This window comes from Toxotes jaculatrix, chromosome 24 (assembly GCF_017976425.1).
Source record: "Toxotes jaculatrix isolate fToxJac2 chromosome 24, fToxJac2.pri, whole genome shotgun sequence".
Lineage (NCBI taxonomy): Eukaryota > Metazoa > Chordata > Actinopteri > Toxotidae > Toxotes > Toxotes jaculatrix.
This window is the reverse complement of record NC_054417.1, coordinates 2696471-2719340: the sequence shown is the minus strand read 5'-3', so window position 1 is coordinate 2719340 and position 22870 is coordinate 2696471. Positions and strand designations below refer to the sequence as shown.

The window sequence follows — 22870 nt, the reverse complement described above, 5'->3', positions numbered from 1 at the left end:
TTCTAAATACTGAGAATAAATAGGACTAGTTAGTGCGAACGTCTCTACCTACCTGTGCTTATTTATCCTTTTCAGCCCAAAGCATTTTCTACCCAATCCAAAGTGCTCACTCACACACACACACACACTTCCACACACTGCACGTCTGTATTTAATGAATAGTGATTTAGGGAAGGGGATGGGATTTCTCTTATCTCCACAGCTCAGTGGCAGCAGGGAGATAACACACATTTATGAGGCATGTGTGCATGTGTTCAATCGTGTTTGCACATGCAACCCTGATACACGCCACAGCATTTAGATTTAGTGAGCGTGTGTGACAGGCTTGTGTGTGTGTGTCTCCGTCAGCAGTATCGCAGAGAGCAGGTTGTCGTCCGTAGCTTTTGTCGAGACTCATTTTCAGCGCTGCCTGTTGCAGCGGGAGATAAAATACTTAGGGATTGGTCATCAGCTGAACAAAAAGCTCAGCCTTTAAAACTTCACACAAACAATAGTCATTTGTGTGTGTGTGTGGCAGTGATTCCTCTTTTCTGCTCGCAGTGTCCGTTAATGTTATCTTTGCTTTTCAGGCATCAACTGAAAACCGTGTTGATAAACTTCTCCCGTCACAAAAACTCTGGATAAATCTCTAAATAAAACCATGGATCATATTCTTCATTAATGTTTAAAATCTATAACATTGTCATGTTATTGTCTGTACTGTAAATCTGTGTTGTTCTGTTCTGTACATACCTGTTGCATGTCTTCCATTTTCCCACTTTATTCTTTGTTTATCAGTAATTCTTGACCGTTTTTCTGTACTTTTCATGTGCACATTATCTCAGGAAGAGATGAGATCAATCACATGAGATATCTGCTCCTTTGCCTAACACACACTCGCGCCTCCAAAGCTGCACATCGAATACTGTTCTCTTTTCTTTTCCTTTTTCTGAATCTGTACTTCCCCTGTATCTCTTGTGGTCCGGGTGGGGTTGGGGGTGGAGGGAGTTTGTTTCAGGAAGTGTGTGTGTGCCTGTGTGTGTGTGTGTGCGTCTCTGTGAGTGGGTGGGTCCAGCTCTTCCTGTTTACAATATGGTCTTCTGTTCCCAATCACAGTGGGACTTCAGTTTCTGGCCCTAATGCTGCGTTCAGGTCACGTGGGAATAACGTATGTGATTTTAAAAGCAGCGACACATTTGAAGTTGTTGTGTCTGAGTGTGTTTCTTGAATAAGGCTGAATATATGGACAGTGGCAGATGCCAGAGCATTTTCACACAGAAAAGCATTTTACGAAGCTGATGCACTTGCTTGATGCATTTTTGAACGTCTGAGTGTGAGTTTCACTTCTTTAAAACTCTCACACAGACACGCAGTTCACACAGCAGGTGTGTGTACCTAGATGGAAGTGCACATGCACACAGACACACACACACAAGTGACTAGAAGAATAGGAGAAGTGAGGCTTGTCTGCTCATCTAAATATATCCTGTGCACCGGTGACTACAGAGGGGACGTTGTGTGTCTTTGTATTCTTATATGCCTGCTCTCATATATGTTTGATGTGGTAGGGATGGGTTTGCCTTTGTGTGGCTGTGTGTGTGTGTGTGATCCCTGTGCTTTCTACCAACGTGGGCTGAAGGAAAGTGGATGTGGCTCACTGAGTGAGACAGACAGGAACAAAGCCTGCGAGCTCCCTCCATCCTTCTCTCCCGACCACAAATGTTTCCCTTCCAACTATAAATACACCCCTGAAACCTGCCGCGTCCTGAAACACGAAACGCCGCTAAAAGTGATTATCAAGGTCCAGAATAGCTCAAAGTCTCCAGTTACATTCAAAGGCTAAAGGCCCGAGCTGATACGGTTCAGTTTTATTTTATAAGCCCGGCTTTTATTTTGTAAAGATGCTTTTTTTATTCGATTAAACACAGACAGGCTTTCGTGTAAAAAGCTCGAATCCGGATGAAAGCTAAACATAATCGATAGGGGAGAGATCGTCGGCTTAGAGGCCATCCAGGTTGTGGTGAGAGATGGAGAGGGAAGAGGTGAGAAAACCAATAAAGCTGCATTACGGGCAAAGTGGAGGAGATGACAGTAAGAGAGGAGGCTCACTGATTCTCAGCCATCTGTCTTTATCCACTGTTCCTGATCAGCACAGATTCACGTGATGATCCTGACTTTTCATACAGATTTCAGACTTTTTGCATGTGTACTGCAGGAGAAAGCCTGCAGTGATGAGTGTTAAACCACACTCCATGAAGTGCTCAGTGCTGCACGAGACAGAAACCAGACACTGCTCTGATTATAAAAAAAACAACAACTGATCATCAAAATTGATGTCTGCGTTCACTAATTAATAGCACACCAGCCGCCGTGCTGTGTGTGTGTGTACGGTGCTGCTCCATATGTGGACAACTCACAGGAAGTGTGTAAGAAATGTGTTAGGTGAAGCAGACGGAGCAGGCAGGTGGGCGAGAAGAGGAGGAACGGTAGCACTGTGTGGGCGACGGAGTTGGCAAGCTGTCCGTGCGATCTGGTTTCCATCTCCTCCTCTGCTGTAAATCAGATATGAGCCGGTTAGAGTTCGTCCTCCTCTGATACCATGGATCTGGTGCTGGTTTGATTATAGATTTATTTTAGAGCCGCTTGTTCACAGGGAACACATGAACCTGGACTGACTGAATATCAGCACAACCAAAAAAAATTCAGCTGCTGTTCTGGCAGCTTCAGCCTCAGCATCAGCACTGAACTTCAGAAAGGTGAAGCAGCCAGTGAAGACAGGGAAGCAGGTGTGTGTGTGTGTGTGTGTGTGTGTGTGTGTTACTGCATGTAAGGTCTTGAAGATATCAGTTTTTATCTGAGCACCAGTTTTCCCTTTCTCTCCAGTTCCATTCCTTTGCTCTCCAATAGATAATTAGAGGTCACAGGATATAAATAGCTCTCCATCTTAAACAAGGTAATCTTAGAGCAGTGAGTTAACCGGTAACTGTGTGTGTGTGTGTGTGTGTGTGTGTGTGTGTGTGTGTGTGTGTGTGTGTGTGTGTGTGTGTGTGAGAGAGAGAGAGAGACAGACAGACAGAAAGAGAGAGAGAGTATAGAAACTGGGCCATGCAGCCCCTTGACACTCAATCTCATTGACCGGCCACAGATTACTGTCACCTCTTGTTAGCCTGTGTGAATGTGTGCATTTGTGTGTGTGTGTGTGTGTGCGTGCGTGTGTGCGTGCGTGCGTGTGTGTGTGTCTGTATTCACACTGTTTAGTGATGAATTAAGCAGCTAGCACCGTGTTTATTTACTGTGATCGCTGTGATTGACAGCTGGCATTGGACACGTATGGAAAATGACTGAAAGAAAGAAACAGAGAGAGAGGGAATAGAAAGAGGAGAGGAAAGAGAGAGAGAGGATTAGGTGTGTTTAGAGTTAAGCTGTCTCGCCCAGGCCTGCCCCTCATTCTGGCTACTACAGTTAAAAATGACCAGTTGACGGTGGCCTGCTGTGACCCAGGTCAATCTGCTGTTTGACTGAATCTGTTGACGACTGTTCTCACTTCAAAACATTACAACCACTTTTTTTATGCACTGACACCTTCAGTGGTTTAATGCTTGGCTGAGGAGAGGAGATTAGGTGATGCCATGGTACCAACCACTGCAGCAGACGGCAAAAGAGGAGAGCAAAGACATTCAGCAGTGCAAAAACTAGTGAGTTCCCCAAATCCAGTTGGTCGTAAAGTGTGTGTGTGTGTGTTTCCCCTGCAAGTCCAGTCCTGCCTGAAATACTTTAAGCCCAAAGGTCTGACTCTCATGTCTCAGGTCTAACAGGAGTATTTGAAAACCGAGTTAAGGCCTTTGGAGAAATTTAAAAAACAAAGGTAACAGGCTGAGAAAGAGCAGCGAAAACAACAAACCAAAAAAACCCAAATACCAACAGAACTAAAGAGGAGCATCGACACAGAGAGAGACCTCAGCCTCCCGGTGCCTTATCAGTCTGTTTGTATATATAAATGTGTATATGTGGGAGTGTGGGAGTGTGTGCGCATGTGTGTGTGTGTGTATTCTGCATTCCAGTCTGAGTCACATGCAGGTCCGTGTATCCGTGGTAACAAAAGCTCTCATTCACTGTGGAGAAATTACTCATTCATTCTAACCCTCTGTAAACGTCTGTGAATCTGTCTGTGTGTGTGTGTGTGTCGCACAGTGCTCTGTTGTTAGTGCGCACAAGTGTGTTGATAAGGTGTGTGTGACTGTACTGCGTCATTGCACCTTCATTTATATTACACAAATAGAAAACTCAGACGTTACGTGAAAATTGAGAACCAAAAACTTTATAACACCAACAAAATATCACTTAAAACGAACACTGACACAACATGAAACGCACAAACACACGTGTGATGCCGCACACACTCAGACCTGTTTTTGTGTTTATGCCCTGCAGTGTGTTGGTGAGGAGAACTGGGTGGACAGCAGGACCATTTACATCGGACAGAAGGAGCCTCCTCCTGGAACTGAGGCCTTCATACAACAAAGGTTTCCAGACAACAGAATAGTCTCCTCCAAGGTCAGTGAAACACACACACACACACAGAGACACACAAAGACATACGTCCCCTGCTTGTATTTCAATAATCAATGTATTGTTTGATTGATTAAAACTGTCTCATGTTTTCAGTACACATTTTGGAACTTCATCCCTAAGAATATGTTCGAGCAGTTCAGGAGAGTCGCCAACTTCTACTTTCTCATCATATTTCTGGTCCAGGTAAAAAAAAAAAAACTCTGATTTATAATTAAATTGCAGATATTTTTACATTTTATGTTCCTGTTTTATTTGCACTGCTTTCATTTCTGCAAAGCAGAATTACATAAATTAAATGTGTTTGGAAATTATTTCCGTCTGTAAATTTCTGCTCCGTGGATTTTTTTTATCACGATTTTGTCGTTTGCATTTTTATCCTGCTGTGTTGTTATGAATATTCTACATTTCATTGTCAGATATTACTCAGATATTTCTGTGTGTGTGTGTGTGTGTGTGTGTGTGTGTGTGTGTGTGTGTGTGTGTGTGTGTGTGTGTGTGTGTGTGTGTGTGTGTGTGTGACCTCAGTTGATCATCGACACTCCCACCAGTCCGATCACCAGCGGACTGCCGCTCTTCTTTGTCATCACAGTCACCGCCATTAAACAGGTGAGACGCAGACGTTGACGCTGCACCTACACACCTTCTCACTTCAGCATGTCACATGATCTCACCCTCTTCTGTCTCTCTCTCTCTCTCTCTCTCTCTCAGGGTTATGAGGACTGGTTGAGACACAAAGCAGACAACGCTGTCAACCAGTGTCCTGTCCACGTGGTGCAGCATGGGAAAGTGATTCGCAAACAAAGCCGCAAGCTCAGGGTATGTGTGTCTGTATGTGTGTGTCTGTATGTGTGTGTGTCCCAGATAAACACTCTCACCGCACATAACACGAGCAGAGCTTTGGTGCATTTGTGTTATTGGCTCACACTGAGGGATTTTCCCTCTATTAAGCTGTGTTGGAGTGTGTGTGCGCAGACCTACATCTGAGAGCAGTTTAGCTTTTAAAGTCTGTTACATTAACGTATGTTACGTAACACTGTCATAGAGTGAAATGACATCTGAAACAACAGATACAGACACAGAGGATCTGAGACCAGCAGTCCTGTGAGAGGACGAATGTTGGCTGAACTTGAGAGGCCGCAGGTGGTAAAGCAGAAGGTCAGCTTGTTAGGCAAACTGCATTAGCAGAACCTGCATTAGCAATACTAAAGGGATAAGTGCCATGCCATCACATCACAGGAGCATGTTTTTCATTCAGACCCGGCTGGAAAGTCAATACATGTGGAACATAAAGAAATGCTGGTGCTGCTCACCGCTACAGATAAATGTGGAATGTCTCTGTCCGTCTGACTTTCTCAGGTTGGAGACGTCGTCTTCGTGAAAGAAGATGAAACTTTCCCCTGCGACCTGATACTTCTGTCCTCGTCTCGAGATGACGGGACCTGCTATGTCACAACAGCCAGTTTGGATGGGGAGAGCAGCCACAAGGTGTGTATGTGTGTGCGTATTAATGTGCGCCTCGCTTTCTCCAGCCTGACACTTTTATCTTTTAATTACCTCATTCATGTTGCAGGTCGTCACTGCAGAGGTCTCATTTGTTTATACTTTTAATCACATGTCAGATTTAATGTGATTCTGATTTACAGCTGTAAACTGTGACACGTCCTCTCCTAATCTTTCGTTGCTCTTCTCATCTGATATTTGTCCTCCTTCCGTCCTCTCTCCTCGTCTGTCTCGTCCCAGACGTACTACGCAGTCCAGGACACCAAAGCTTACAACACAGAGAAAGAGGTGGACTCCATTCATGCCACTATAGAATGTGAACAACCACAGCCGGACTTGTACAAGTCAGTGCAACCCAAACACTCTTCAGAGCTGAAAAACACTCATATGTCCACGCATAAATGCCTGAAACCTGTCTTCTCTCACGTCTTTCCACAGATTTGTGGGGCGCATCAACATCTACATGAACAACGAACCCGTGGCCAGGTAACCCAAACCCATTATCTTATTATTTTTATTTCCTTTTTTAAGTCATGGCCACAAAGTGAAGCGATGAAATAGGAACGAGCTCTAAATGTCACACCTGTGTTATCTCAGAATTTTAATCAGGTTGTGTTGGTGCGCTGCGAGAAACAGATACAGCAGTAACCCCGTCACCATGGCAGCCATGAAACAGTCTAAATGTTAAGTGTAAATGAGCTGTTGTCTGTGTGCAGGCCGTTAGGATCAGAGAACCTGCTGCTCCGAGGGGCCACACTCAAGAACACTGAGTACATCTATGGTAATATCACCTCACACACACCAATAGGGTTGGAAATAAAAACACTGCAAGATGCAATTAGAAGCTAAAAAAAAACGTTGAACTGGTCAAGAATGATTTATTAACCTTCATCGTTCACTTCTTCCCTCCTTTAGCCGTTGCCATCTACACCGGCATGGAAACCAAGATGGCTCTCAACTACCAGTCCAAGTCTCAGAAACGTTCTGCAGTAGAAAAGTAAGTTCTCTCTCTCTATTTCCCTCTTTTATTTTCATATACTTCATATGAATTGTTTCTGGAAGAGAAGCTGTTAGCATCAGTTCACATCTGAATTCTTCACAGACTTTCTCAATTAACCCTGGCTTAGACAATGTTTGATATTTTTAACCCATCCCTCCGTCCATCTGTTCGCTTTTCAATTCTTCATTTATTGACTGACTGAAGGTCCCTGTGTCTCTGTGCCTCGCTGCACTGACTGGATCCCTTTCTTTCCATCTGGCGTTGACATGCATCTTGTGGCCAGATGGCCCGTAGATACGGCCGACTGTAGGTGGATTACATTTACACTTGGTTACAGCGCGTGTGCCTGAAATTTTATTTGTCTTCCTTTTGCCAAAATGAACTTGGCTCGCCGTAAATGCCTCGTCTCAGCTGTTCCCTTTATGCAAGCATCTATTCTGACAAGTGCATTGTGTTACAGTGCACACACTACCTGTGGGACTACCCTGAGTCCTTGTGCTTTTGTTTGTGTAGTTTCTTTCTGTGGATCAGAGATGTTTTTTGTCAGGCAGCCTCTGTTGCTTTCATTTCACACCCTCTACAGTTCGATACCCCAGGGTTCTGTTTTCTGTCCGAAACATGAGAACTGTGAAGAAATATCTCAGCGGCCGCTCGGTGTCTCCCCCTGCAGGTCGATGAATGCCTACCTGGTGGTCTACCTGTGCATCCTTATCAGCAAGGCCCTCATCAACACCGTGCTGAAATACGTGTGGCAGGCGGATCCCAACAGAGACGAGCCGTGGTACAACGACAGGACAGAAGCAGAGAGACAGAGACACATTGTGAGTCTGTTCGTTAAAGTCCTTCACTCCAAACGTCTGTGTTCTTCATCACCTGTTTCACCATCTCACGCTCTACGTCCTCCTCCTCTTCCTCAGCTGATCAGGGCGTTCACAGACTTCTTGGCCTTCATGGTTCTTTTCAACTACATCATCCCCGTCTCCATGTACGTTACCGTGGAGATGCAGAAGTTCCTGGGCTCCTACTTCATCATGTGGGACGACGAGATGTTTGACGAGGAGCTGGGGGAGAGAGCCGTGGTCAACACGTCAGACCTGAATGAGGAGCTGGGACAGGTAGGACAGTCAGACCTTACAGTGTCACACAGAGAAGTGATTTAGAGATAAAAACACGAGAGGCTGCTCACGTTACATGACAAACACACATACAGGACGCTTATCCTGCTCTCTTTCCAGGTGGAATATGTGTTTACAGACAAGACGGGGACCTTGACAGAGAACAACATGGAGTTCATAGAGTGCTGCGTGGACGGACACGTTTACGTCCCTCATGCTATCTGTAACGGACAGGTAACAGCCTGATGCGTGGATAGATCTGACCTACAGAGCTGCCAGATCACGTTTTAGGCCTAATATCAGTATTTGTGATCTTGTTCCGTTCCGTATCTTGTCAATGTGATCTTCTACATACTGTTAACTGATTGGTGTTGCTAGGTGATGCCTGGTGCAGCCAGTATGGATATGATCGACACATCGCCAGGTCCCGACGCCAGGGTGAGTATAGTGTCTGTGTGTGTATGTATGTGTATGTGTGTGTGTGTGTGTGTGAGTGTAAGAGTAACGCAGTGTTGGTCGTCCACCACAGGCGTGTGAGGAGCTGTTTTTCCGGGCGCTGTGCTTGTGCCACACGGTGCAGGTGAAGGAGGAGGAGACGGTGGACGGGATCAAGCACGGCATCCACCAGGGCAAGTCCACTTCCTTCTACATCTCCTCATCCCCGGACGAGGTGGCGCTGGTGGAGGGAATGAAGAGGTGGAGCACGCGCTCACGCACACCGACACACAAACGCTCGGTGCATTCGCTCATTGTTCGGCAGTAACGGTGTGTTGCTCTATGCCGCAGGCTCGGTTTCACCTATCTGAGACTCAAGGACAGTCACATGGAGATCCTGAACAGAGAGGACGAGATCGAGAGGTGAGCGTTGTTCATCTTAGAAGTTTGAGAATTTTGGAAGCTGGCACATAACTGCAGAGCAGTGATTGGAGCCGAGCTGAGCTGCATTAGTAGTCTTACGTCAGTGCGAGTAGCCTAGTAACAGCAAAAACCAGCAGCCTTCCAGCCATGATTATAAATTTAGAACAGTGATGAACTGAGATGATTATTGTTGGCTGAAAATGTAGTATCTGCTGACAGTCCGTGTTTGAACACATTAAGTAGGATTTTTAAAGGTTCATTATATAAGATGTGAATGTAACTACGGGATACTTCAGTGCTGTTTGTGTGAATTTTCAGGTTTGAGCTTCTGGAGGTTTTAACATTCGACTCAGTCAGAAGGAGAATGAGCGTCATTGTCAGGGCCAGCACTGGTAATACACAACAAACCACAGTACACACGTATGTGGTTAGATTTACACACTCCCACTGTTTTGTCCTTGTATTTATGTGTGTGTCTGTGTGTCTGTGTGTGTGTGTGTGTGAGCAGGTGAGCTCTATCTGTTCTGCAAAGGTGCAGACTCCTCCATCTTCCCCAGGGTTATCTCAGGCAAGGTGGATCAGGTTAGAGCTCGGGTGGAGCACAACGCTGTGGTGAGAGCGCGCACACACGCACCACACACACACACACACACACACACACACACACACACACACACACACACACACACACAGAAACTTTCTCTCACTGACTCATAAACAAAGTCATTTTTTTCTAGGAACAATTCAGATAGTTTCACAAGTTGTGTCACTTCGGTGGTTTCCACAGCTACTGCACATGACCACAGCTGTTTCCATGGTTAATTTATACAATTAAGGCTCCAGCGTGGCCATCAGCTGCAACATGTATTTCATGATGCTGCAGCAGCTGAAGGCTGAAGATGAGCTCTCTAACGTGATCTGAACCTGTTGTGGAAAACAGGTCACTCAGACGTCATGGCGTGGTTGCAGCTGCAGATAAACCGCAGTTTTCAGTGGAAACACATTGATCTGTGGCGGGTGTTGTTCCAGTGAGGCTCACATAGAAAGCGCGGTCGCTGCCCACACACACACGCACACTCATTCAGAGACCAAACTCTGAGTGTCTGTAGTTTGCTGTTTGTTTGGGATCTTCCAGAAACAGTTGGGGGATTCATGTGTTTAATCCTTCCTCGGTGCATCAGTCTAACCCTGTCTGAATCTGTTTTCTCCTCCAGGAGGGTCTGAGGACACTTTGTGTTGCCTACAGGCCTCTGAGCCCTGAACAGTACCAGGAGGTTTGCCACCTGCTCAGCGGGGCCAAGTTGGCTCTACAGGACCGGGACAAGCGACTGGCGGAGGCCTATGACATTATAGAGAAAGACCTGATACTGCTGGGAGCCACTGCAGTGGAGGACAGGTGGATGACCTACTTTGTATAGGAATCCAGTCTTTGCTTTTGCACTAACTCCTGATTCTGTGTCACATTGTATGTTGTTGCATCTAAAGACTACTTTGAAGATTTATTTTGTGCATTTAAAACCTTCACTTCCAAACATGTCGGTGTGTTTCCTCTCTTTCCTCCACCACAGGCTCCAGGACAAAGCGGCGGACACCATCGAGTCTCTCCACAAGGCTGGTATGAAGGTGTGGGTGCTGACCGGAGATAAGATGGAGACGGCGGCTGCGACCTGCTATGCCAGCAAGCTCTTCCATCGCAACACCCAGATCCTGGAGCTGACCACCAAACGCACGGAGGAGCAGAGCCTGCACGATGTCCTGTTTGACCTGAGCAGGACTGTCCTCAGGCAGCACGGAGGCATGACCAGGGACACGTTCTCTGGGTGTGTGTCTGCGTTTGAGACTCATACCTAAGTTTACAGGGTAACTCATACTAGTTATGTTTCCCTGAGTGTTAACTAGTCTTGTGTTTGTCTAGTTTATCAGGTGACTGTACTGACTACGGTCTGATCATTGATGGAGCCACCCTCTCTGCGGTGATGAGGCCCGGCCAGGAGGACTCAAACTCAGGGAACTACAAAGAGATCTTCCTGGAAATCTGCCGCAACTGCAGCGCTGTGCTCTGCTGTCGAATGGCGCCGCTGCAGAAAGCTCAGGTACAGAGAGAGTCTGTAACACACGGAGGTTAATGTTTTGTGCTGTAGGAGCTCCTGGGCGTCATGTGACTTGTGCTTTGTCGTGCCTTCCTTTCTAGATTGTGAAGCTGATCAAAGCCTCCAAGGAGCATCCAATCACACTGGCCATTGGAGACGGAGCTAATGATGTCAGCATGATCCTGGAGGCCCACGTTGGCATTGGTTAGTGCTCTGGCTCTGGCTGCTTTAATTTAATCTGAAAAACCAGGAAATGACGAACCTCTGTCTGCCTCTGCAGGCATTATGGGTAAAGAGGGTCGTCAGGCAGTGAGGAACAGTGACTACGCCATCCCAAAGTTCAAACACCTCAAGAAGATGCTGCTCGTCCACGGACACTATTACTACATACGCATCTCTGAACTTGTGCAATACTTCTTCTACAAGGTAGGAACAGTGTTTTGTTTAGGACGAGTAGTTTAAGACTTTGGTTTTTTTTAACTTGGTATAAAGCATTTTAATTCATTGCATGACTTTAAATAACTGTTTCTTTTAATCTCTCATTTATTTTGTGTCTTTTCCCCCAGAATGTGTGTTTCATCTTCCCCCAGTTCCTCTACCAGTTCTTCTGTGGCTTCTCACAACAAGTAAACACACACTCACACTGACACACACGCACAAGCACCCAAACTAAACTAAACAGTCTTTATGAATGAAGGAAAAATGAAATGAAAGCCTGCTCTCTGTGCTTCTCCCCAGCCGCTGTACGACACAGCCTACTTAACTCTGTACAACATCAGCTTCACCTCGCTGCCCATTCTGCTCTACAGCCTCATAGAGCAGCACATTAACATGGACATCCTGAAGAAGGACCCATCTCTGTATAGGTCAGTGTTGGTATCTAACAAGGCACAGATACAAAATCTGCATTCAGCAGTTATTTTTTACCTGATGTTTTTTTTTATTTTTATAAGCAAAACCATACTAACTCATTTAGTTCCTCATAAACTGCAGGCACAAACATTTTCTGTCGATGTTACATCCACGCAAAGGAGACATTTGTTAAAAACACTCAGATCAGGCCTCACGGGGCAGACACCTCCCACTGAACTTGTTTTTCATAGATTCAGTTTGGTCACAGCTCGGACAAAGTGAAAACCCGAGGATTCACATGATTAGATGAAGCGTTTTTCCTCCCAGGCTTCGCTCCTTCTTTTCTCATGGTGTGACCCTCGTCTCTTGTCTAAAATAATGAGGCTCGTGGGTGATTCATGATGTTTACTGTCCTGTTGTGTTAATCATCACAGAGATATTGCTAAGAACTCTTTGCTGCGGTGGCCCATCTTCATATATTGGACCATCCTCGGTGTATACGACGCCATCGTGATGTTCTTTGGTGCTTACTTCCTGTTTGACAACACCACCTTCACCAGCAATGGACAGGTAACACACGTTCATCTGTGCCAGCTCATAGTCAGACCGTTTTTAATTCAGTCGAGATCTTTTTTTTAAACTTAAAAATGGTTTTGATTTATACAAAAATATCCACATTCTGCTGGATGAAGACGTTTATTTTTGCACATTCTCGACAGGCGCAGCCACATCTTTAATTTGCTGCTTGTCATTTGTCTTTCTCTGTCTTTTGAGGATGTTTTCAGTTTATCATTAAACATTAAGCAAAGACATTTTTCCTTCTGGATTAAATCTCATCTTATTCACAAACTTTTTTTTCCCTTGGTTTAAGGTGTAACTGCAGTTGTTATGACACAGACTTCCATTTTCTTTCTTACCATGAAGCATCTGAGAGATTTGATAGCAGCTCAGATTTAAAGGTGGTCTTTTATTCAGTAGCACTTCATTTTACAGTGTCTCAGATGTAGTGAGCACAGGTAGAGTTGTAGCACGAGGCAACATTAATAAAGCTGTACTGTTTTCACTTGTTTCTGAGATACCAGACATTTACCCTTACTCCAAAATGCAACACTTGCAGCTCACTCTCAGAAAATCCAGTGACGGTAAACGTTTGGTACTTTCCCAGCCCGGTGACTCACAGAATAACTTCTTTTCCACTGTGCATTTGATTGCAGAAAAAAAAGGCAGTAAAAGTTTGAAGGCTGCTGTGCTAACGTGTTCCCCTGAGTAAAGAATCATTTTAGCAGACTTACAGGTTTATATGTACTGTATTTATAAAAGATGACAGACGTTCTTCCATTCACATCCAAGACACGACAGCATGGCGGGTTTTCCACCATCTTCCTCTGTGTTCTCGGTTTGTTTCCTTTCATTTTCGAGAAGCGTTGCTCTCCCAGAAACCGTTTGGAGTTTGCCTTGAGTTGCCTGATTTCACTTATTTTTTGCATCTAATTTTTCTTTTTGTCTTCTCCAGCCACAGAACTGTTGTTTCTTTCATTATGATTTTCTTCTTCTGGCCTTCTCCTCTTCTTCTTCCTCCTCTCTTACCTTTGTGTTGCTTTTTCTTTTTGCTTCTCTTTCCTCCTCCCAGCTAATGACAACCAACACACAGATGGTAAGCCTGTCCCTGTCTCTCTCTCATCTCTCCCTAGTTTCACTTTCCAATTTCCTGCTTCGTCCCGTCACACAGTCTGAAGCTGAACCACCCGTCATCCGTACACCATCCATCACACGTCCAGCCCTTAGCGCCTGCTGTAGATAAAACAGCTGTAGGCTTTTGTGTAGTGACCCACCTTTTCCTAGAACCATGCTTATGTGTTAATGTAGTGCTCAAACACCTTAGCTATGCGTTGTGCGTGCATTGTGTGTGTGTGTTCAGTTAAAAGCACAGGATAAATGAATACAGAAAAAAAGATTTGCGCTCCTGCTTCCATTACATGACATTGGAGACGTTTAGCCATTTTTCTAATCTAATTCTCCCTCAGCTGATGGTGCTCCGCTCAGAGCAGAAGAACATTGTCACATTTGTGGTTACGAACCATCAGGACTATTTATAGGCCCGCTGTTGATCTTGGACACAGTATCGATGAGCCCTGTAACCTTCAGTCGCAAAGAGCAGAGAGCGTCTTAAACACGTGAAACGTCCACATCTGAGGACGCTCGGTGTGAACGGCAGCAGAGAGGCCGCCCTGCTTCATGAGTTGGCTTTGTTCATATCTCAGTGGTACATGTAGCACATGTAACACGTTACCCTGGCAGAATGACATGCACATCATTACATATTTCCCATTCATCAGTCATCTGACGATCTATGCTCCACCTGAATGTTGCTATCTGAACTCCCTGCCATCTGTTTGATTGATTGATTCCTTATTGAATATCTGCACTTCAGTTTCTCACCATATTCTCACCAGACCTGCAGAAACTGTTGCTAAGTGTAGTTCATGATTTTTTCCTGATTACAGTCATTTCACCTGTGACGCATGTTACAGGTGTAAAAAAGGTTTTTAGGCAGTTTCAGTCAGTTGCTTTGAATCTGTTCAGTTTCCACATGATTGTGTGACACTTTACAATAAGTGGCAACAAAACTCACTCACTGACAGTATGAATGACCTTCAAAGGGAATTTTATTTGTCGCTAAATGTGCTGAACATTAAAATTCTTACGTTAGAAACGTGTCTCTAACAGCAGCTGTTGTCGCTTTTCTTTTGCAGATGTTTGGAAACTGGACGTTTGGGACGCTCGTCTTCACTGTGCTAGTCTTCACTGTTACGTTCAAGGTAAACACATACAGACACACACACACACATGCAGTATGGACAGTATCTGCACTCACAGACGCACCCAGGGAAGGCTGGATTTACTGTGAGCTATAAAATTCAAAATTGGACAAGTCTCATGTCTCCTGTCTCTCCTGTAGCTGGCTCTGGATACTCATTACTGGACCTGGATCAACCATTTTGTCATCTGGGGCTCGCTGATTTTCTTTGTGGTCTTCTCTCTGCTGTGGGGAGGAATCATCTGGTGGGTTTTGAAAACATGCTTTTACATTCCATGTTTTTTAAATAAAGCTGGATGGATTTCTTAAAGTTACTGCTGCTGTTACACCCTCTCCTCTCCTCCAGGCCCTTCCTCAACTACCAGAGGATGTACTACGTGTTCATGCAGATGTTGTCCAGTGGTCCGGCCTGGCTCAGTATAATCCTTCTGATAACAGCCAGTTTGTTGCCAGATGTGGTAAAGAAGGTGATCTGGAGGGCGCTGTGGCCCACCACCACTGAACGCATACAGGTGGGCACATTAATCTGTGCACATAACATACTGTACATTACACTGTTTGTATGGAGAATATTAATCAAAATGCAAGTGACCATAAAAACTGATGACTGTGGGTCAGCAGATGTACTCTGGCTTTGGCTATGTCCCTGCTCTGCTGGATGTAAGTCAGGAAGCTCCTCTGTGTGTGTGTGTGCAGTGCTCCTTTCACTCCCAAGTCAGACAGAGAGAGTGTATGTATTTTTATTAATCAAAATATTTGATTAAGAGTGAGAGTTAGTAAAGCTGCAGATCCTGGGGGTGAGTCGGCCGCTCCCAGGCTGCAAAGCGAAGCACTGATGGTATGTTAGGTGCAGGTGCAGCACAGGGATATTTAGGGACTTTCCACCAGGCCTGCATGATTGTCTGCATCGTTAAATCACCTGCTGCAGTGACATCAGTGTATCAGGAAAGTAGATGTACACAGTCTGTTGTGTTTGTTTGCAGTGAGGTTTGAATGTTTGCCTTCCAGTGACCTGAAAAACCTTTGTGAGGAGCAAATAACCAAACTCCTGCTGAGATATTCTGCTGCTTTGACTCTCGTCTGTTTGAGTGTGGAGACTGTGTGTATAACTCAGCCTGTCCTGGGAAGCTGAATAAGAACTTTCTGCTTTAAAGCTCATAAACTGATCCTGTGACACTTTGACAGATCTGACTGATCTTCAGAGCTCTAACTGTTTCCCTTCTCCCTGTTCACTCCTCCCTCTCACCTCCTGGTTCCTCCCTTCCACATCCTCCTCTCCTGCCGTATCCCTCCCTCCCTCTGGTTCTCCTCCGTGGCAGACTAAGCGTCGGTGCCTTGCTTCCGAGCCCTCCACCATCTTTATGCTGTCTCAGACCTCCAGCAGAATCAGTTTCTAACCCAGCCCTCCTGGAGGTGACCCTCTGCCTTTCCTCCTGTCTCTGACTTGTGTAACATCCCTGTTTCTCTCTGTATTTTCCTTTTTCTATGTCCTTACTTTCTCCTCACCCCTGTATTTTGCATGAAGTGACTCTCATGTTGGTCCGATCGCATGCCAGTTCATCTACGTCTGCATCTACACAAACATCAAAGCTGTGGTGTAAATGCAGTGAATGTGAAGCATGATGTGTTTTAGAAATCAGTTTTCTTTTAATGCAAAGGTTAGAATATGTGTGTCTTTATGTGTAGATGGTAGACCCGAAATGTGTTTGTCACTGAATGTGTGTGTTTGTGTTTGCGTGTATGTGTGTGTCCACAGCGTGTGAGGGATAAAAAAGGGTTTGAGAGGGCCCTGACCTACCAGAGCTCTGACTCGTTACTAGATGGAGTAGCTGTCACAGAAGCCTAGAGGGCTTCAGCACGGTAAAAGACACACCCTGCCACTGTGTGTGTGTGGGTCGGGGTGTGTGTGTGTAATGGTTGGGTTATGTAATGGTGGGTGACATTAACATCCTGCAGTGATGGGTTTTACTCTGCTGGTATGTTGTGCCAGATTGGACATTTGGACATTGTACTTAACTAACACATGAGTTTGTATGTGTTTGTGAACGTCTGAAAAGTCCAGTGATCCCAGAATTCTCCAGGTATCGTATAATTCACCTGCATCCCTCTGGGTAATTCTTTACATGGAGCTCTGGCGCCCTCTACTGACACACGTCAGCATCGCTACAGAGGCAGAAGACTGCTCGCTGGCAGTGGGACCGAGCGCTCATGCATGTTTAGCTCTCAGTTTTCCATTTGCATGGTTTGGTTCTTTCTGCATTCATGTGTAATGTGCTTGGGTTGCATCGCTTGTGTCTAAAAAGAGCACAAGGGGACATTATCATCACAGCTGGACAATTAGGTTAAAGGCAATGCAATACTTTATTAATTCAATCATGTAAACAACTGAATTGTCTGGTAATGCAGGGTCAGGTTACTGATGCAGGAAACTGTCCTGCCTTGTTTTTCAGGAGCTCAGTTAGTATTTTTTTCTTTAACCACACTCCTGCTTCAGCTGAAGCTCACGTTCTCTAGTCTCTGCTCCTCGAACTGCTGCCACAAAGTTTGAAGCACACAGTCATAACATCAGTGTGCGGAGAAGCAGTGGCTCAAACCACAAAAAAAACAAAAGAAAAAACAGCTCCAGACTAAACAAAATTTTTAGTGAAGCATATCACAGTGTGAATTTTGGCCAGCTGGGGTAACACTGTCTCCTCAATGTGTCTCTCTGAGAGCTCTCTACATTACTCCACAAGTGGCATGTTTTCTCATCTGTTTTTACTTTGTCTCTCCGTCTCTCCCGTCTCTGTCTCCCCCCCCCCCCCTCTTCATGCAGAACGCTGATAAACTCTACAAGGGCCAGCTCTCCGAGTTCACCCCCCTGGCATCTCTCCATGCCCCTTCCAAGGCTGGCAGCCACCGGCGAGGCTCGGGCAACCAAAGGAACGCCCCAAACCCTCGAAGGTCTGAACCCTTTGAAAAGAAAGTCATGTTCACACGCTGGCAAAAAACGCCAGACTACTGCACCTTCACCCCCCTCCTCCGATTCGCAGACGGCTCCCGCCACCCAAGGCAGGGACAGGCTTACAGCGGGGCGGGGCCCGAGACCTCAGTCTAATTTATTTCCGTTTAGTTGTCTGTTCATTTATTCTCATATGAGACGCAACGGCATCCATTTGGAGTTGAACTGAACAAATGAGTGATTCTGATAAATTGGTCCACTGCTCACAGAGCTGGGAAAGAAAGTCACTCAGACATAACTGAGTTTATTTATGTAACTCGGCTGCAGTCAAACGATGGACTAAGTTGCTAAAGGCGGGCGTCTGTAATCCATCTGTATGGGATTACAGTGAGGGTCAGCAGCATGTGTGTGGCACAAAGAATTATGGGACGACTCTGGGAAAGGACAGCATCCACAGAGCCTTGCTCGCCGCCACGTCGTGCAAAGGGCTCAGTGTACTGATGTCATACTGATGTTTGATGTGTTATGTCACACTGAAAATACGAGCACTGGCCCTTTACGTCTGCCTGCCCTTCACAGCAGGCAGCTGAAGTGTACTTTTCTCTAATTATTAGGGTTTATATGACTTTTTAAAAACAACAACTACGGGGATGATCATGATGTGTTGTGACTGGAATTGTGCTGACGACAATGATGATGATGATGGTGATGAAGATGACTGCACAGACTTTCTCTGACCAAACATTTTCTTTTTTTCTTTCATTTCTTACCATCTCTCTGTCTTTTCTTCTCTCCATCTGTCTGTTCTGCCTCTTTTTAGGACTAACTGGTGTTGCCTTTGTGCAAACATATTATCCCGAAACACTCCGTAGGACTCTGGGGTCAGATCCTACAGCACTGTAAGGAGTGGTGTAGTAGAGCAGTGAAGCGTCAGTGTTTGAACTGTGGATCTGAGCTGGTCATTTTTCCTGTTTTGTTCATCAGTGTGTGTCATGTCTCAGAGGAAAAAAAGACCAACTTTAGCTCCACTTCCAACACTTTGAAGCTTTTAAACTCACATGTAGGTAGTCTAGTCTTTGTCGTGATAGATGTGTGTGTATCTGTGTGCTTATAGCTAGTGGTTGTGTTAGTGTGTGTGTGTGTGTGCTGTTTCTTCTTCTCTTATTGTCTTTGAAGCACTTTAACTATAAGACGTTCATCTTATATTTATCTATGATGCTGAGAAGCTAAGTTTTTTTTTTTTATGCCTTATTGTTTTAGTGATAGAATCCAGTAGAGATGGCTGTGTGACGTCTTGATGCCTTAATGTCACCTTGTAAATACCAGAGAGATTATTACGAACCAAAGAGCCAGAGGAAAGAGGAACTGTGTTGTCTACAAGTCAGTTGTTGAGTTTGGAGAAGTCTTTTTTTTTTAGCAACTCAAAAGTGAACATATGAACATACCAATCACAACGCAAGGATTCTGTCAAGTGCTCCAAACGACTTGATGCCTTAAATAAATAGTTAATAGTATTTCTGAGATTTGCTCATCGGTTATAAAGCCATCTATTAAAGAGAACACACACACACACACACACATTCCAGGAAATCATGTCTGTAACACTGAAATATCCACTGATAGTTCAGGTTTTATTCTGTTACACACAAACTGCACATGTTAGAAATTCAGATGTTCCACCTCATGTTGTCAACAGAACATATTGGTGGTTTTTAGTTTGCAGGTTAGATGGATTATAGCTCCTAATTGCTTAGTTGTCAAGCTCTTAAAAGCCTTATGGTTGTGTTATGAGAGTGCAGTGAGATTCTCTACCTTGAAAAGGGCCTTCACAGCTCAGCCTCTGAATTCTGTCTTACACTTATCTGTTCTCTTTGTTTCCAGCTATCGCTCCCTCTCTCTTTCTGTCTTTCTCTCATTCTCCCTCTGCTGAAGTGATGTGGAAGTTTTCCTACCTCTGTGACAGCAGCCTCCATCCGTCCTCATCATCACCCTCTCTCTGCCATTCCTCCATCCGTCCTGTCCGTCCATCCATCCATGTACGCGTCCATTGTGAGACGGAGTAGAAATTATATTTCATGCTCTACTTTTTAATAGTTCTTTTATGAACCAAAGCCTTGTTGCTGCTAGAGATACTTGTAGCTGCTTTACATTAGGTGCCTTGTGGTAGTTTCTCTCTCTGTGCTGAACTGTCTTTGCTTGCTTTTATGGTAAATTTACTCCTGATAATAGGCATTTGGATGGAAAAGCACTGCAGATGATGGATGTAAGGATGCTTAACTGAAGAGAGACTGAGACAATGAGGAAAAAGGTGAATGTAAAAATTAATTTGACGCAGGTTCTACTGTCCAAGAAGACGCATTCGGAACAAGTGCAGCACTGAAATATTACAGCTGATACACAATCGATGAACAAACTAATTACGAACCAAAACATTCAAAGACTTATGTTTAATATCTGTTTTTTATTGTTTTTACTCGATTTTTTTTATATATGTCCAGGAGGGCATCTGTCTCTGAAATGTTATTTTTACTGTTTTCGTTAATGTATAAAGTATAAAAATTTACCACATAAAAAGTGAGTGAGGGTCTCACTCGGTGGTCAGAGCACACTGGAATGATATCAGATGGTTTATTTAATCTTTACTTTAAAGGCACAGAAAACTTGAAGAGCTCCAGCTCTGTGTGATCAGTCAGCTGCAGTCGATCAGTGTTACAAACTGGGATTTCTAAAAAAAATATTCTGTGTACGTTTCCTTTAATGTCTGACTTGTTCTCAAGATTATGGTTTTCTATTTTCAGTATTTATTTAAACAGTAAAACAAAGGATTCTTATACTGTTGGATTCAGAGGTAAAATCCATGCGATTTGCTAATTAAAGGGTCAGTTCAGCCAAATTAGAAAAGAAAAAACATTGTTTCTGAGCAGAGAGATGCTCCTCCATTGTATTGGTGTGAAGGCAGAGATACATATCTCCAAACTTGGAAAAATAAAACCAAAACTACTCTGCATGGCATGATATAAATAGATGTATGTGAGAAAATAGTGCATGGTGATTTTGCTTTGTAATTTGGGTGAACTGGCCCTTTAATGTGCTCAGGATTGTGAATGTAAACATGTGACTGAGTGTGTGTGATTTCAAACTGGGCTTTGACAGATACGGGCTCTTGAAGGGAGATGTTTGTGCCAGTATTCAGTATCTTAAAAACTGATCATGTTTCTCCACTTGAATCCATAAGTGATAAGAACAAAATCAGAAGCTTTAATTGTTGGTGATTGGCTGATTATTGGCTCTGAGAGGCATCTGGGAGTCTTTTATCAGAGTATGAGTTATTGCCATCAGCCCCTTCTGCATGTGAGGTGAGACAGACAGGTACGTCCTGTACCTCTGTCTGGATATACGTCTCTGTACGTATGTTAGAGATCATGTGGTTATTTGTTACCCTTTTTGTTTTTTACTTTTTCTGGAGACTCTACTTGATGTGTGTCTTATTTGTGTAGAAGAATATTCAAACAACCGCACTGGGTTGTGATAAAACAACACTGGACATGTATGTATTTATAGCTTTAAAGATTTAAAAAGACAAAAGGAGAGATTTCTGTGGTGTTAGCTCAGATACACCCCTGCACTGCGCCGTCTTGTCTGATGACTGACACTTTGCTGTAGAAATTTTCAAAGCCATTAATGGTGGATTCAAGGTCTTGCTGTACCTCTTGTCCAAACTGTCCTGGTCTTTCAAGACCACCTAAACTGACAGCCTTCAAACAGAATGTTATCTATTCTCTTTTACAATGTATTATTGTATAGTATTCTATTCTCATAACCAACGGTATCTATAATCGCTGTACACTCAGATACAGTATATATACAGTATATAAATGTAGTTATGTTAATTGATGTACAGTTTTGGGGTCTTTTTGTATACAGTTTTTAACAGAGTCATATCAAGATTTACTTGTGGATTTTTGCCAACCTTTCTGTAGCTGTCAGCAGCAAACAACTGTACATTTGCTTGAAAATAAAAACCCATAAGTGGAAAATCTAAAAATCCTGGGATAATTCTTTTTCACGAGTTACGGCGGCTGCGCTTCATGCATCAGCCACAGGGATGCAGCAGAGTGTTTCTGATGCGTCAGGCCTCTCTGGTAGCCTTTGAAGATCTGAGCTGACAAATCAAACGCACCTGAAGAGTTTCCAAATATCTGACGCTGATGAAATACGATCGAAAGGATGTTTCAGGAGGAGAATTCAGAGCATGTGGATCAAACCAGCCTGAGTTCACATTTGCTGTGTTTTCTCAAACTAAATCACCAGCTGTGTTGAAAATGACAGGGAATTGGTTAAAAAAAAAAAAAAAAAAATTGGACAATTTTTAGATTTAACATCTTCCCTAAAGTTGCTTCAGGGCTGCCGTCTGCACCATCTGAGGATGTCAAACAAGATTAGGATGGAGGTTTTAGATCGATTGGATCCCCTTCATCCTTTTCACTTCTCATCTGCGCTGATCTCCACGTCCTCTCCTCCACAGCTGGCAGCCGATGAGACCTGCTAGTGTGTCTGACAAGGATGGAGAAATATGTAGGGCACGACTGTCAAGAGGTGAAATCAAGGGAAGAGGAGAAAAAAATTGCATATAAGTAGATGTTGAGAAGTAGCAGTGTGTTTCCAGTGCATAGTCTACCTTCGTCCCCAAGCTGGTTTTATTCAGCAGCTGTTTCTACCAAGTTAAACTGTAATGACTCATTCAGTCATTTTTCAAAATGAGAGCAGAACGACCAAAGTCTTAACGTTTTACCGACTATTTCATCAACTCCAACACCACGGAAAACTTAAACTATAAATATACGGTGTCTACCTTTGATTTCATTTTTATACGGTATTACTTAGTATAGATGCTAAAATATGTAAACAGGTGGGAGGTGTAATTTAAGGTGCAACCAAGTCCTTTAAAACCTCTTCACCACCTGTTTAGACTTCCTTCATGTCAAACTGCCTGAGGCTGGATCGCTTGAAGCACATTAGTGAGACATAACGCACTTTTATAAGGCGGTGAGGGCTGTGACAAAGAACGTTAGGCGAAGATGAATTCACTCCCCCAATCACATGAAAACACCCAGTGTGTCGAGCAGATCCACAGAATGACATGGT

The 22870-nt window shown here is 44.1% G+C and overlaps 1 protein-coding gene across 3 annotated transcripts in view; it reads left to right on the top strand.

Annotated features, from left to right (window-relative positions):
* atp11a (ATPase phospholipid transporting 11A) overlaps positions 1–21755 on the top strand; it is a 33731-nt gene extending 11976 nt beyond the window's left edge. Inside the window, exons 2-31 of one of the 3 annotated variants that reach the window (XM_041032221.1) lie at positions 4411–4533; positions 4645–4734; positions 5077–5157; positions 5260–5367; positions 5908–6036; positions 6292–6395; positions 6490–6537; positions 6768–6832; positions 6967–7048; positions 7722–7872; positions 7969–8166; positions 8287–8400; positions 8545–8604; positions 8696–8862; positions 8953–9024; positions 9343–9416; positions 9533–9636; positions 10239–10420; positions 10593–10844; positions 10940–11117; positions 11216–11318; positions 11395–11540; positions 11681–11740; positions 11853–11980; positions 12401–12536; positions 14720–14785; positions 14926–15029; positions 15131–15296; positions 16541–16644; positions 17600–17729. In XM_041032221.1, coding sequence (XP_040888155.1) covers positions 4411–4533; positions 4645–4734; positions 5077–5157; positions 5260–5367; positions 5908–6036; positions 6292–6395; positions 6490–6537; positions 6768–6832; positions 6967–7048; positions 7722–7872; positions 7969–8166; positions 8287–8400; positions 8545–8604; positions 8696–8862; positions 8953–9024; positions 9343–9416; positions 9533–9636; positions 10239–10420; positions 10593–10844; positions 10940–11117; positions 11216–11318; positions 11395–11540; positions 11681–11740; positions 11853–11980; positions 12401–12536; positions 14720–14785; positions 14926–15029; positions 15131–15296; positions 16541–16630 — 3381 coding nt within the window. In that variant the 3' untranslated portion in view covers positions 16631–16644; positions 17600–17729. Of the gene's footprint in view, positions 1–4410; positions 4534–4644; positions 4735–5076; positions 5158–5259; positions 5368–5907; positions 6037–6291; positions 6396–6489; positions 6538–6767; positions 6833–6966; positions 7049–7721; positions 7873–7968; positions 8167–8286; positions 8401–8544; positions 8605–8695; positions 8863–8952; positions 9025–9342; positions 9417–9532; positions 9637–10238; positions 10421–10592; positions 10845–10939; positions 11118–11215; positions 11319–11394; positions 11541–11680; positions 11741–11852; positions 11981–12400; positions 12537–14719; positions 14786–14925; positions 15030–15130; positions 15297–16103; positions 16508–16540; positions 16645–17599 lie in introns of those variants that run through there. The other 2 variants (XM_041032220.1, XM_041032222.1) reach the window with 2 other exon arrangements.
* The last annotated feature ends 1115 nt before the right edge of the window (positions 21756–22870 follow it).